The 14872-nt window shown below is 33.3% G+C and overlaps 1 protein-coding gene across 1 annotated transcript; it reads left to right on the top strand.

The window, feature by feature from the left end:
- Positions 1–781: 781 nt before the first annotated feature.
- Positions 782–7605, top strand: LOC133325586 (RB1-inducible coiled-coil protein 1). The gene is made up of 4 exons (XM_061534325.1): positions 782–3968; positions 4038–4326; positions 4394–4493; positions 6600–7605. The coding sequence occupies exons 1-4, from the start codon at positions 793–795 to the stop codon at positions 7511–7513; spliced, it is 4479 nt and encodes a 1492-aa protein (XP_061390309.1). The 5' UTR covers positions 782–792; the 3' UTR covers positions 7514–7605.
- Positions 7606–14872: the final 7267 nt, after the last annotated feature.

Below are 14872 nucleotides of genomic sequence, written 5' to 3'. Positions count from 1 at the left end.
TTTTACTTAAAATTTTTAAATTAAAAACAAAATATAACTAATCCTGCTTTTCTTCTTTTTATTTATAGGCATTCAACTCCCCTGTGTCGACAAGAAAAAGAAAACAAAGAGAAACTTCTAAAACCCAAATCCTAACACGTTCACGTTCCAAATTTCATTTCCGAATACTTCAAGGCTAAGAAGCAAAGCAGCCAGCCAGCCAGCGAGCCAGCCAACCAACAAAACTATACTAAATGGGACGCCAATTTGGACAAGTGGCACTTCAAAGCCATCTATAAAAGAATTACATTTTCAGTTTTCCATTTGTTTGTTTGCAAAACATTCTATTTTTTTGAAACCGAGAACGAGACTACAGGAGAATAAGAAACGAAGGAGAACGGAAGCAAGCAACACTGCCAAAACTAATCCCTACCACAACAACTACTACGATAAAAACCAAAACAAAAGAGAGGAGGCGGAGGAGGGTGGCGCTCTATTTGGGGAAGTCAACACGTCTTCACCAACAACATCTTCACATCGTCGTCTTCGCCGACATCGTCGTCTTTACTCGTGTTGTTGCTGCTGTTATTGTTGTTATTTTACGATAACAAAACAGAAAACCAAGAAGAGGATTTAAGCTGGATATATATTTTTCTAAACTTAAGCACAATATACAAATATAAATATATATTTTTTTAAATTATAAAAACAATTAAAAATTGTTTTCACAATTCCACAACACACGCCCAACCACCACCACAACTTCTTCTTCGAACCCCCCCTCTCCTCGACGTAGCAACATAAGGCCACAAAATGTTGTACGTATTCCATGTCGATGTCGGCCGCATGCTAAATTTTGATATGACAGTTGCACTGTCATCTGTTGAAAATCTCAAAGACACCATCGAACGCCTACATGGCATACCGGCAGCGAACATAGTCCTGCTGGTGAGTGGCGGTGAAATGTTAACACATTCCACACAGGTCTCATATTACTCAGCCGGCACCGACACCAACCCCATATATATGTTTCTGACGGGCGATGTTCGCCTGCCACCCGTTATGCCTCCTGTGGAAGCCGACTTGGATTTGCGCGAACAAGTCGAACGTAGTCTCGAACTGCCGGCCGTCTATGATACGGTGGTGAAGAGGGCACAAATAGCACTGCGTATGCATGATTTGGCCCGCGACGAGGAACGTCTGTGCGAACGTTTGGTGCACGATCAACATTTACAACAGCAGGGCTGGTCGGCGGTGGTGGCCAATTTGGAGGACTTAACCGAAGAGTTTCGTCAACGTTTTCGCAACTTCTGTGATGCTTTTGACAAGCATTTAGAAAAGAGATCTTCATATTTGGAATTGTTGAGAAATTTTGCCGACGATTTAACCAAGCTGTCGCGTATTCCAATTCTGCCGGGTCTAATGCCGTTGGCCGAGGCAGATTTTCATGGTTTCGATGAATTTCTGGAGAATGATGATGTCTTTTCGCGTTCCACAAATGCCCAGGAGTCGGTATTAATGGTGGGTGGTGCTAATGCCTATAGCGAGGATGAAAAGAAATCGGAGGGTGCAGCGGCGGAAGGCAGCAGTGCAGTTGGTGAAAATCCCCCCGACGACAAATCAACCTCCTCCACATCAACTTCACCGAATAAAAAACTGAAAATGGGTACCGACTCGAATGAGGAACGTATCTCACAGACCTCACAAACCTCAACCTCATCACAAGCTCGCCGTTTAAATCTGCTGCAATGGATCACCTCCAAGGAAAATCGCAATGCGCTACGCACCATGGCCGAAGAGTGTGCCCAAGGCCTGAATACCTTCAACGAAGAAATTTATGACAAACTGAAAATCGAAGTTCAAAACATTATCAAGCTGGCGGAACAGAATGAGGTCAAGGAAATCAAAGGTCTCGGCGAACGCCTATGCAAATTGGAGGAGTTTAAATACAAAATAAAGAGCATGGTCAAGGATCAGCGTGAATTATCCACGGCCTTCCAACAGAATCAAAATAGAGCCATCAATCTCCGCGATGCCTCCATTCTGCCCGATCTATGTGCCTCGCATCAATCTCAGTTATTGGTTATGCTGCAAAATCATCAAAAAATACGCGATCATCGTAGATGTATTTCCAAGGCCAAGGAGGAGTTGGGCTCGAACCTCTATGCCCGCCTTAAACGCATTGTCTTCATTGAGAATGCCATGAGTGAGTTCGACAATCGGCTGCTGTTTTATTTACGCTGCTTGCGCCGGGCCGAGCGGCACATTCACATCATCGACCAGATACATCAGGCGCCCAATATGTATGTGGCCGCCGTAACGGAGGTAATGCGTCGCAAAATATTCTCCTCGGAATTTCGCCTTTGGGCCTCCAAACTGGCCGAAGACTTCGATGGCATACACAGTGAAGAGATGAAAAGGCGGCAACAATTCAATATGAACTTTGAGGGTCACTTCTTGAACATATTATTTCCCGGTATGACCGATATGCCACCGGCATTTGCCAATGAATATCCGCTGGTGTTTGATGCCCGTCTGCCGAATATCACCAAGTCGGATATTGATGTGCTTACCACCCATCTACCCGAAATGGCCTCGCAGATACAATTACCCGATATGGAACCTGTGATATATTTTTTTGTTTCTCGTTCGGGTATGCATCAGCGACAACGATTTGAAGAATTGCTCAAGAAGAGGGAAAAGGCCGAAATGCAGGAATGTTTGAAACAAGTGCAGGCCGAAATGGCCGACGATTGCGTTAAAGCTATGCAGACCAGTGGGAAAATGCTACTAAATCCAAGGGTAAATGAGCTGCGCAAAGACACCCCTGGAGGTGGTGCTGGTGGTGGCGAAGAGTCCGAGACAGATACCGAAACGGAATTTGAACAGGTGGTGGCCGTACAACAATCGGTGGCCACTTCAATGTCGGACAGTCCCTTCCTGTTGCAGGGCCTCACTAAAAGTACAGCAACCGAAAATGTCATCATGCAAAGTGCCGAAACTCTAACCGAGGAAACAGCCGATACGCTCAAAGCAGAAGTGACTCGAATGCGGGCAATGTTGGGAGCTATGTCCAAATTGGCTTTGGATTGTATCCAATTGGCTCGAAGCAATCTGCAAACGTTCCGCGAAGAGGCCACAACCCAAAAGGAAGACCTGCAGTCGGAATTACAAAATCTCAATGATAAATGGAATGTGATACGCATGCAATGTGAAGCCAGGGAGCAGGATGCTCGCTGCCAAGAGGAACAACGAGAACGAGACATTCTTCTGCTCCGGGAAGAGTTGAAGAAGCGTGAAACGCAGCTACAAGAAGAAAGGGAGCGGAACAATGAAATGGCCACAATGCAAATAAAATGTGCCACATTGGAGGCACAACTGGAAGAGCTAAGGGAGAAACTGAAATCCGTGGATGCCGAAAGGGAGCAGGCCGTCTCGGAGGCATGTGAAAAACTCATCCACGCCCACAAAACCGAATTGGAGTCACTGCGACAACGTTTCAAGCTAATGACTTCAATGGAACGTTCTCCGTCGGATTTAAGCCTGGAGGTACCCAGCAGTGAACGTAGTTTGGAAAATTACATCGACAAGACGCAGCATGAACAACAAATGAAACAGCTGCGCCAAGAACTCGAAGCGGAAAAAGAGAAGGCCATAACGGCCGCCATTGAAATGGAACGTTCCATATGGCAATCGAAAATATTCCCCCTTAATTCAGAATCTGTGATGGCCAATGTTAGTATCCTTAAGCAAATGATCGAAGAGAAGGAACGCCAGCTGGAACAGTTGCGCGAAAAGGATCTAATGTTGACAAAGGAAAATTTCCAATTGAAAACACGCCTGGATGCGTTAACCAACGAGGAGGGCAACAGTTGGCTAAAGGAGAAAATCGATTATTTGCATCGGGACAAGTGTCGCCTGGAGGAGGAGCTAAATCAAGAGAAATCGAAACGTCTGGAAATGGAGACATCTGTTGCAGCTCTTAAGGGGTAAGTGGCGGCCACATTTTCACTTATTTGCCGGAATAATTCAAATTTAATTTATTGTTTATTTTGCAGTTCCACTTATGAACAATCGACCCTGCCACGTTCAAAATCCGATGGTTCTAGTCAGAAATTCATTGTTTTGGAATCTTGTGCCAAAGGTGATTTGGTCTTTGTTGTGTGGAGCATGCGCCATGGCCAATTTATGGTTGTCCAAGATACGCCCAGTCTATATTTTGTACATGGCGACAGTTTAGCTGCATTAAATTTACGTTTACCCCCAGCGGGTGATGATTCTAGCATACCAATGCCTTATTATGCCATCGGACGTGTCGTGGAAAAGGAATATTGTCTGGCTAAAAAGGTAAGTTTTTCAATTTTAAACTTCGATATAGGATATGATACGATAATGATTATTTTCTTTTTTTCAGGATGAAAATCGTTATCGTGTTAATAGAGGCTCTAAATTTTATCGTATTAAATTGGTACCGATGGTTTCCAGACAGTCGGTTAGACGTGAACGTTTAGAATGTGAGTTTTACATATTTAAAAAAAAACTATGGAACGTTATCGAACTTCTATAGAATTTCGATAACTACAATACCATTTCCTACAGAAAATATTAAAAATAACTTTAAATTCTTAAAAAAAAAAATTATTTCTCCGGAAAATATCATCGATTGCAATGTTTTCTCTAGTAAAAATTATCGATAACTTCAGTAGTGTTGGCGGTTTATTTGGGATACCATTTGTATTTTGTTTTTGCAAAATAGTCAGGCTGAATCCCAGTTTGTTGTTTTTATAAAAAAACAACTATTTATTAGTGGGGAATGTATGGCATTGTTTGCCGAGAGGTAAGGCAGGGAAGACTATAGTTTCGGATCACGCCACTGATTCTCATCAGTTCCCTTAGTTTTTTGTTGGGATATTCTCCCCAGAAGCTATTGCTTCTATACAAAAAACCTTTCATACCCAAATGTCTCTTGTAACAAAGCGAAGTACTTAGCTGACTATCGATAACAATATTTTGTGTAGTGAATGTATTCTATAACAGTGTTTTCTCCAAAAAATAGCATTTTTCAAAGAACATATCAGCGGTAGCACTAAATTCTATAGAAAAAATAATCGATAACAATACTCTTTTTTAATAGAATACAAACGATAACAATGTTTTCTGTTGAAATTATAACCGATAACAATATTTTTTCTCGAAGGTTATAGCCGATAGCAACATCTTCTATTGTAGATCATACCGTTAACGACTTTTTCTATAGAAAAGCTTACCGATAACATTATGTTCTTCAGAAAATTCAATAATATTTTCAGTGGGAAACTGCCGATAAAAATATTCTCTACAGAAAATGTATTGAATATCTGTATTTTCTATAGAAAATATATTCAATAAATAATAAATCGAAAATACTATAAGAATACATCGATAACAATATTGTTTTTTACAGAAAATATCATCGATAACAATAATTGCTATAGAGAATATGGTCTTTAACAATATTTTCTTTAGAAAGAATTATCGATAAAATTTTTTTCTGTAGAAAATATCATCCATGACATTATTTTCTATAAAAACTACAACCGATAATATTTTTTATTCAATATGTTACCGATAACATTGTTTTATGTGGAAATTATAACCAATAACATTATTTTTGTTGAAGCTTTTATCGATATTTTATATAAAAAAGCTCACCTATAATATTATTGTCGGCAAGAAATACAATCGACAACATTATTTTCAATTGGAAGCTGTACCGATTATAATATTCTCTATCGAAAATATAACCGATTAGAATATTTTCTATCGAAAATATCATCGATAGCAATAATTTCTATTGAAAATATAATCGATAACAGCAATTTCTATAGAGGGCATAATCGATAACAATCATTTCTATAGAAAATATAATCGATAATAATACCTATCGACAATTAAGTTCCATAGCAAATATCATCGATAACAATGTTTTCTTTTAAAAATATTATTGACAACAATATTTTATTGAAAATATATCATCGATAACAATAAAATGTCGTCCATAACAATATTTCCAATATAAAATGTCGTAGATAATAATATTGTCAATATAAAATTTCGTCGATAACAATATATTGTGTTGAAATTAAATCGATAATAACATTTTCTACAGAAATATGTTACCGATAACTTTTCTTTATAGAAAATATCATCGATAACAATATTTTCTATAGACAAATTTACCCATCACAATATTTTTTATGGAAACTATCACCTATACAAATATTTTCTATTGGAAATCTTAACGATAACATTAAATTCTATAGAAAAACTTACCGTTAATATTATTTCCTTAAGCAATTATAACCGATAACAAAATTTTCCTTCATTTATTTCCGCAGCATTCACCACTTCAATTAGTCGTTCAATATCACAAAGTGAGTCTCATTGTGGCGATACAAATTTAGCTCCTTCATCATCTGCTTCAGCAGCAGCAGCAACATCATCCTCCCCATCGTCCTCGTCGTCACCATCGACTGCTGTAACAGTTTCCGGCACAACTGCAGCATCGCAAAGTGCAATTTTAACTGCAATGAAAGATGTTGTTGATTCCTCAACAAGTGGCAGCGGTGCTGCTGCTGCAGCAGCAACATTATTACCCCCATTGGCAACATCACCCATTACCGTTATAACAACAACAGCCAGCGGCTCTGGTCAAGCGGCCTCAAGTAATACCGCACCCCATATGTTAACCTTTAAAGAGCGTACAATGAGCATTACTAGCGTTACCGAAGAGGACGATGAACCGGTGTCGTTGTTAAGTGAACGATGCCGTTACATTAGCGTTAGTGAGGAAGATGAAAATGCCATTGCCGATATGATGGCGATGGAGACAATGGTTACATCAGCGGGAGCAACAGCGGCGGTAACATCTTCTGCCACCAACACAACATCTTCAATGTCCATGTCACTAACGGCCTCATCATCATCGACGTCAGCGCCAATGGCGGCGGCAACAAATTTACAAACAACTGTGATAACAGAGCAGCCAACAGCAACAGCTAGCAAATTGGAATTAGATTTAATGTTGGCCTCTGCCGATATAAACACAACATTAACAGATACAATAACCACCACCACGACAACAACAACAGCAACACATGATAATAATGAAAATATTAAAACAACAACAGCAACACCAGAAACGAATTCGACAATTAGCGACATGCCTCCTCCTCATAACTCTGCATTAAGTTCAACAACAGCTGCAGCTGGTGGCATTGGTGATAAGGATGCTGATGGAGCTGCTGTAGCTGACTCTGCAACACCACAAATTGTGGTGGCACCATCCACAGCATCTACATCGTCATTATCATCAACGACAGCAGCAGGCACAACAGCCTCAGCTATATTCATAACTCCTTCATCAAATGTCGAAATGGCTGACAAAAGCTCACCTTCCATACCAACATCGATTGGTACCACAACAAGTGAGGATTCAGATGAATATCGGTCATTGGAACCCAAAGACGATACGGATTTTCCGATATCCGAATAGTGTTGAAATTTATTATTTCAATGCTATTGTATGCTGCTAATGATATTACAAGTACAACAACAGCTGATTATAATGCTACAACATAGTAGTTGGGTGACCATTTGGATGACAACGGAAACAACAAGAACACAAAACGAATCTGGAAACGTCGACAAGGTTATAATGATTCGAATGTCGATAGATAAAAAAGCTGACCAACCACACAATAAGAATAACTATATAGTGTTAATTAATTAATTAAACAACAACAAAAACGACAATTTCTTTAATACATCAAATTTACTATTATTATAACAACAAGAACAGGAAGAACAACAACAACAACAAAAAACGAAGAAGAAGAAGAAGAAATACAACTACTACTAACTAATTCTAATCCTTTAATGTTGTGCTGCTATTCTCTAAATGTTTACCAAAAAAGAAAAGAAAACAAACGAAAAACTAAATACAAAAACAAAATGAAAACCCAAAATCAAATTTCAGAAAATACAATACGAAATCCAAATAAATACACAGTAATAATTGCTCTAAAATGGAAAAACAAAATGATGGAATAAATACTGCTAAATCCAGTAGTTATAAATTGTAAACACAAACAAACACAAACACACACGAACTCCTCTATTTCTTAGACACACACATACACAATACAACAATACAAAGTTCCATAATACACAGAACTTTTCGATTAAATTCGAGAAAAAAAATAAAAACAATTTGTTTAAGAGATTCAAAGAATCTTCATTAGATTTTTTTTTGCTGTTAAATTGTCCTTCGAAATTTATGTTAAAAATATCTATATATTCGGTAATTGTAGATGAGATCGTTTTGAATTCATTTAATGAAAAATGTCAAGCAAATTATCAGCAATTTCTTCTGAATGTCTTCATTATGTGAAAAAAATTCAAAACAGCAATTATTACAATTTGAAACTGTTTGATTTGAGAACTATGAATCGACTGCATCACACTTTTGTGAGGCTTTCTGTGGACGAATATTTACAATTTTTTTTTCGCAAGAAGAAGACAACTTTTTTTATTGACATCTGGTCAATTAAGGGTTTATTTTTTAAAGAAACTGCAAGGTTGAAAAACAATTAAATTTCCAACAATTATTAAAAATAGAAACTGTTTGATTCGAGAATTATGAATCGACTGCATCACACATTCGCGAGGCTTTCGCGGTGGACGAATATTTACAAATGTTTGTTGACAAGAAGAAGAAACCAATTTTTTTAATTGTCTTTGGAATAGGTCTTCATTTAATGTGGATCTTTTTGTTAAAATTTTATATTTTCTTGATATCTGATTTTATGGACGAATATTTAAATCATTTTGTGAAGACAGGTCACGTTTAGAAGACTCTAAAGGTATTTGAGGGTTCATTTATTGCTAAAGGTACATTAAAATTCGCTGCAACGGAACAAAATCCATTAGCAGGTAATTTTGCGAGGGAATTCATTAACATCCAGAAAAAAGTTTACAGTTTACTTTGTTTTCGATTTCTTAATGTAGAATCTATATATCGAGAAGACTTTAAAAAATCCTCTATATTGAAACTCTCTAAAATTGTCTAAACATATTAAAATTTTGGGCGCACTTTAAGATGGAGGGAAAATAAAAAAACTCTATTCTATTTTTAAAGTATCAGTTTAGTTACCATGAAATCAACTTTATTGGGATCTTCAAGATTAAAAAAAAAATCCAGGTTTTGGTTCCTGGACCCTTTTTTTAATTGTTTAAACTAATCCAAACATACTGAGGGCTATTTAAAAAACGTTATGCTCTTTTCAAAGAACCAGTTTAAGTACTCTGAAAAAGTAAAAAATTAAAAATTTCTAAATTCTCAAAATTATAATTAAACAAATCAACTTTATTGGCATCTTTAAGATTTTCAAATAAAGTCCAGGTTTTGTCTCTAAAACATCTTTAAAATTGTTAAACTAATCCAAACATACAGAGAACCATTTAAAAAACTCTATTCTTTTTCAAAGAACCAATTTAAGTTCTCTGAAATTAATTTAAAAAAATTAACTTTATTGATAGCTTCAATATGTTTTAAGTCCATGTTTTGTTTCCTAAAAAAGTATCCAAAAAATGCACCTTTAGACTTTGAGACTTGTAAAATTCAAAGTATAATTCTCAATTGAAAACATTGGCAAATTATTCATGTTATGAAAAGAAAAAAAATTTTGGACGTTTCTATAATTCCAATAAAAAGGTATATAAAAATCGATGAAAGAAAGATAATTAAAAACAATATTAAAAAAAATGTATGACTGAATTCTTCAAAATATTTGTAAAAAAAACAACCATGACGTTCTCTAAAAAGTCCACATTTGTATACCACTCTAAGGAATGGTTAAGCAGCTTTAACAAATTCTAACAATTTTTTTGTTATCATCTAAAACTCATTAAATTCCCATATTTGAAGCTTACTAAAATTCTTTTAAAATCACGTTTGGATTTCTTTAGAATTCTAAGAATCCACTTGCTAAAATTGTAGAAAAAATCTTAAGGGTCCTTTGAGAATTTCTCTATTTATTTCTCTTTATTTTAAAAGTTCTCGTTTAATAAGAAAAAAATATATCGCTCATTTGCTGCAAGACAGGCATAACTCAAAAAAGCGATTTTGCAGAAAATGGCTTTTAAGTTTTCAATTTACTCACACTTTGTATGGGACAGAGGAATTTCTACAGCTTCTCAATTAGAAAGAAATATTCATATGATGTTTTTACACAACATGAGGTCTATTACAGCGAACAATCGTGCATCATTAACTCGAAAATCACGTTTGCAACAAATAGACGATATATTATAAAATATCCGTTTAAGAGCCTCTATATTTCATTAAACATATTTCCATTAGGGGCATCTTATAGTCTTCTTCTTTTAAGTTCACATTTAGGATCATCAAAAATTACTTAAAAACTCAACGTTTAGAGACCATTAAAATTCTACAAAAAAGAACTCATATTGAAATTCCTTTTAAGGTTCTCTAACATTTTTTGTAAAAAGTTTTCGTTTAATACCATCTAAGCGGATTTTTTGCTTAACAAGTTTTCAATTAAGACTCTCTATATTTCTTTAAAAATATTTCCGTTAAGGAATCCTTCGTTAAAATTCTATAAAAATTCCAAGTATGCTAACTTTTAAAATTCTCTAGGATGTTGTTCAATGTTCCAAAATTCTATATAAGACTTAATAAACTTATTTTACAGTCCACAAAATTCAATGAAATTGTTAATAGAGATGTCCTTGGGGACATCTGAAACATTTTTAAAAAGCCACGATTTAAGAAAAACTCGTTTGTGGCCAACGTAATTTCATTAAAACGTCTGTTAAAAAAACATTTAGGGTCCTCTAAATTTCTTTAAAACGTCTACCATTAGGTTCTCTAATATTCTTTAAAACGTCTACCATTAGGGTCTCTAATATACTTTAAAAATCTACGCCATAGTTTTCTTGAAATTTCTTTAAAAAAATCTACGCCTTAGATTTCTTAAAATGTCTTTAAAAAAATCTAAGCCTTAGATTTCTTAAAATTTCTTTAAAAATCTACGCCTTAATTTTCTAAAAATTTCTTTAAAAAATCTACACCTTAGTTTTCTACGCATTAATTTTCTTAAAATTTCTTTAAAAAATCTACATCTTAGTTTTCTTAAAATTTCTTTAAAAAAATCTAGGCTACGACCCTTAAAATTTACCAAAAAAATTACCTTTTTTATTATAATTCGTTATATTATGCCTCCCATATGAAGACATTCAGAATATGACTCAAAATGTCCATTTTTTGTTCTTTCTCACGCCACCCTTATTCAAAAATAAACACAAAATTATATTTTTAAATACTCCCAAATATTTGTAAATGCTACCAACACCCACCCACAACAGGGCTAACAAAAATTTTGTCCGACGATTTCCTTTATAAAAGGTTTATCATTCTTCAATTATTTACTAGAAAAGAAAAAAACGACAAACATCCTTCCTACCTATATACAAAGACAAACACACACCACCACAACAACAAACACAATCTTAATGAAATATATAAGATATTCACAAAACAAAAATCATCCAATTTAACCTAATTAAAAATTAGTTTAAAAACAAATAAAAAATAATCTATTAATTTTTGTTTTCCTTTTCTACTTTTAAAATTAGTTTTATTGGAAGAAAGAAAGAAAATAAAAGAAACAAAAAACATTATTTTTAGTACACAAAAAAGAAGAAGAAAAAAACACTCAACAAAATTGCTTTAAATAAGTAAGAACACGTTCGAAACGCGGGCGTTAAGTCTTTCTCTATCCCTCTCTCTATAAGTATCTCACACACACACACAAACACACCAACCAACCACCCACCCACCCAAAACGAAATCAAACAAAAATATTTTCTTTTTCCTAAAACAAAAGGAATACAAATGTTTTAATTAAAAGATAGAAACGAAATAATAAATATTATTAACAATAACAACAAAAAAGAATTATTTTAACACAAATATCAAATTTTGAAATTGTTTTAGAACAAAAATACAAAAACAAAAAAAAAACACTGAAGTGATAGCTTTCTCTTTTTCCTCTTTATTATTATTATTATTACTATTATTATGTTTCGGTTTATAATTAGTTTATTTTTTAAATAACAACTAATAAAGCAAACAAAAAAACTTTTATTCAAAAAACAACAAAGAAAATTATTACCTTTCTCCTCTTCTCCCCCTTTGTAAATAGTTTTATCTGACTACTATTTTTTTTCGATTGGAACAAATATAAAAAACAAATTATATATTTAAACTAAAAGAAAACAACAATAAACAATATGTATATAGTTAAATATCAACAACAACAAATCACACTTAAATATATTTGCTTTAAAATAAATAAACAAACAAAAAAACTGTAAAAGTGAAATAAAATCAAATAAAAAAGAAAAATTAAATAAAAATATAAACACCATGTTTTTTTTAATTGAAAATGGAAGGTTAAACAGCAATCTACGCTTAAGGTGTTTTAAAACCTGTAAATATATACTCTATAATGTATAAAAATCGTAAAAAAAAAATAAAAAACATTCATGTTTTAGATCTACTAAAAATTCTTTTAAAGAAAGTTCTTTTCATTAAAAAATCAATTAAAATATTCTCAATAATCCATGCTGAAGATCCTCACAATATTCGTAAAATATTCATTTTTTTGATCCTTTAAAATATTTCAAAAAAGGTAATTTTACCACTTTCAAAAAAATATCCTTTAAAATCTCCCCAAAAAAAAGATCCTGTAAAATTCTTTAAAAAAAGCTTTAAAATCTCTCACAAAAGATCCTGCAAAATTTCTCATAAAATATCCATAAATTTTTTTTAGGGTCCTCTTAATTTCATTTAAAAATTTTACGTTTTATTTACAGGACCCAAATTTAATTTAAAAATTTAAACTAGGTTCCTCTAAATCCACGCTTTAGGGTAATCTTAATATTTTTTAAATATCCTAGCTTAGGGTCCTCTTAATTTCTTAAAAAAAATCCTAGTTTTTGGGTTCTCTAAATTTCATTAAGAAATCCTAGCTTTAGGGTCCTCTAAATTTCTTTAAAAAACCAAGCTTATGATCCTCTAAATTTCTTTAAAAATCCTAGCTTTAGGGCCCTCTAAATCCTAACTTTATGGTCCTCTAAATTTCTTTAAAAAAATCTAATTTTAAGGTCCTCTAAATTTCTTTAAAAAATCCTAGCTTAGGGTCCTCTTAAATTCTTTAAAAATCCTAGCTTGGGGTCCTCTTAATTTCTTTAAAAATCCACACTTTACGGCACTCTAAATTTCTTTGAAAAACCAAGCTTATGGTCCTCTAAAAATTCTTTAAAAATCCACTCCTTTAAATTTCTTTAAAAAAACCACGCCTTTAAATTTCTTTAAAAAATGCACGCCTTTAAATTTCTTTAAAAAAACCACGCCTTTAAATTTCTTTAAAAAATGCACGCCTTTAAATTTCTTTAAAAAAACCACGCCTTTAAATTTCTTTAAAAAATGCACGCCTTTAAATTTCTTTAAAAAATCCACGCCTTTAAGTTTCTTTAAAAAATCCACGCCTTTAAGTTTCTTTAAAAAAACCACGCCTTTAAATTTCTTAAAAAAAACCACGCCTTTAAATTTCTTTAAAAAATCCACGCCATTAAATTTCCTTAAAAAAACCACGCCTTTACATTTCTTTAAAAAATCCACGCCTTTAAATTTCTTAAAAACCCACGCCTTTAAATTTCTTTAAAAAATCCACTCCTTAAAATTTCTTTAAAAAATCCACTCCTTTAAATTTCTTTAAAAAATCCACGCCTTTAAATTTCTTAAAAAAATCCACGCCTTTAAATTTCTTTAAAAAATCCACTCCCTAAAATTTCTTTAAAAAATCCACTCCTTTAAATTTCTTAAAAAAAAATCCACGCCTTTAAATTTCTTTAAAAAATCCACGCCTTTAAATTTCGTTAAAAAATCCACGCCTTTACATTCCTTTAAAAAATCCACGCCTTTAAATTTCTTTAAAAAATCCAAGCCTTTAAATTTCGTTAAAAAATCCACGCCTTTACATTCCTTTAAAAAATCCACGCCTTTACATTTCTTTAAAAAATCCACGCCTTTAAATTTCGTTAAAAAATCCACGCCTTTAAATTTCGTTAAAAAGTCCACGCCTTTAAATTTCCTTAAAAAATCCCCTCCTTAAAATTTCTTTAAAAAATCCACTCCTTTAAATTTCTTAAAAAAATCCACGCCTTTAAATTTCTTTAAAAAATCCACGCCTTTAAATTTCTTTAAAAAATCCACTCCTTAAAATTTCTTTAAAAAATCCACGCCATTAAATTTCCTTAAAAAAACCACGCCTTTACATTTCTTTAAAAAATCCACTCCTTTAAATTTCTTAAAAAACCCACGCCTTTAAATTTCTTTAAAAAATCCACTCCTTAAAATTTCTTTAAAAAATTCACTCCTTAAAATTTCTTTAAAAAATCCACTCCTTTAAATTTCTTTAAAAATCCACTCCTTTAAATTTCTTTAAAAAATCCACGCCTTTAAATTTCTTTAAAAAATCCACGCCTTTAAATTTCTTTAAAAAATCCACGCCTTTAAATTTCTTTAAAAAATCCACGCCTTTAAATTTCTTTAAAAAATCCACTCCTTTTTCTTAAAAAAAAATCCACTTTTAAATTTCTTAAAAAAAAATCCACGCCTTTAAATTTCTTTAAAAAATCCACGCCTTTAAATTTCGTTAAAAAATCCACGCCTTTACATTCCTTTAAAAAATCCACGCCTTTACATTCCTTTAAAAAATCCACGCCTTTAAATTTCGTTAAAAAATCCACGCCTTTAAATTTCGTT

The sequence above is a fragment of the Musca vetustissima genome, unplaced genomic scaffold (assembly GCF_032173495.1).
Source record: "Musca vetustissima isolate MV318-11 ecotype Yass unplaced genomic scaffold, APGP_CSIRO_Mvet_v1 utg5655, whole genome shotgun sequence".
NCBI lineage: Eukaryota > Metazoa > Arthropoda > Insecta > Diptera > Muscidae > Musca > Musca vetustissima.
This window is presented reverse-complemented; position numbering and strand designations above follow the sequence as displayed.

Coding starts and splice junctions, on each gene's coding strand:
- LOC133325586 (XM_061534325.1), top strand. CDS start 793: ATGTTGTACGTATTCCATGTCGATGTCGGCCGCATGCTAAATTTTGAT. Junction 4,327..4,393: donor AATATTGTCTGGCTAAAAAG/GTAAGTTTTTCA, acceptor TCTTTTTTTCAG/GATGAAAATCGTTATCGTGT. Junction 4,494..6,599: donor TAGACGTGAACGTTTAGAAT/GTGAGTTTTACA, acceptor CTGCTGCTGCAG/CAGCAACATTATTACCCCCA.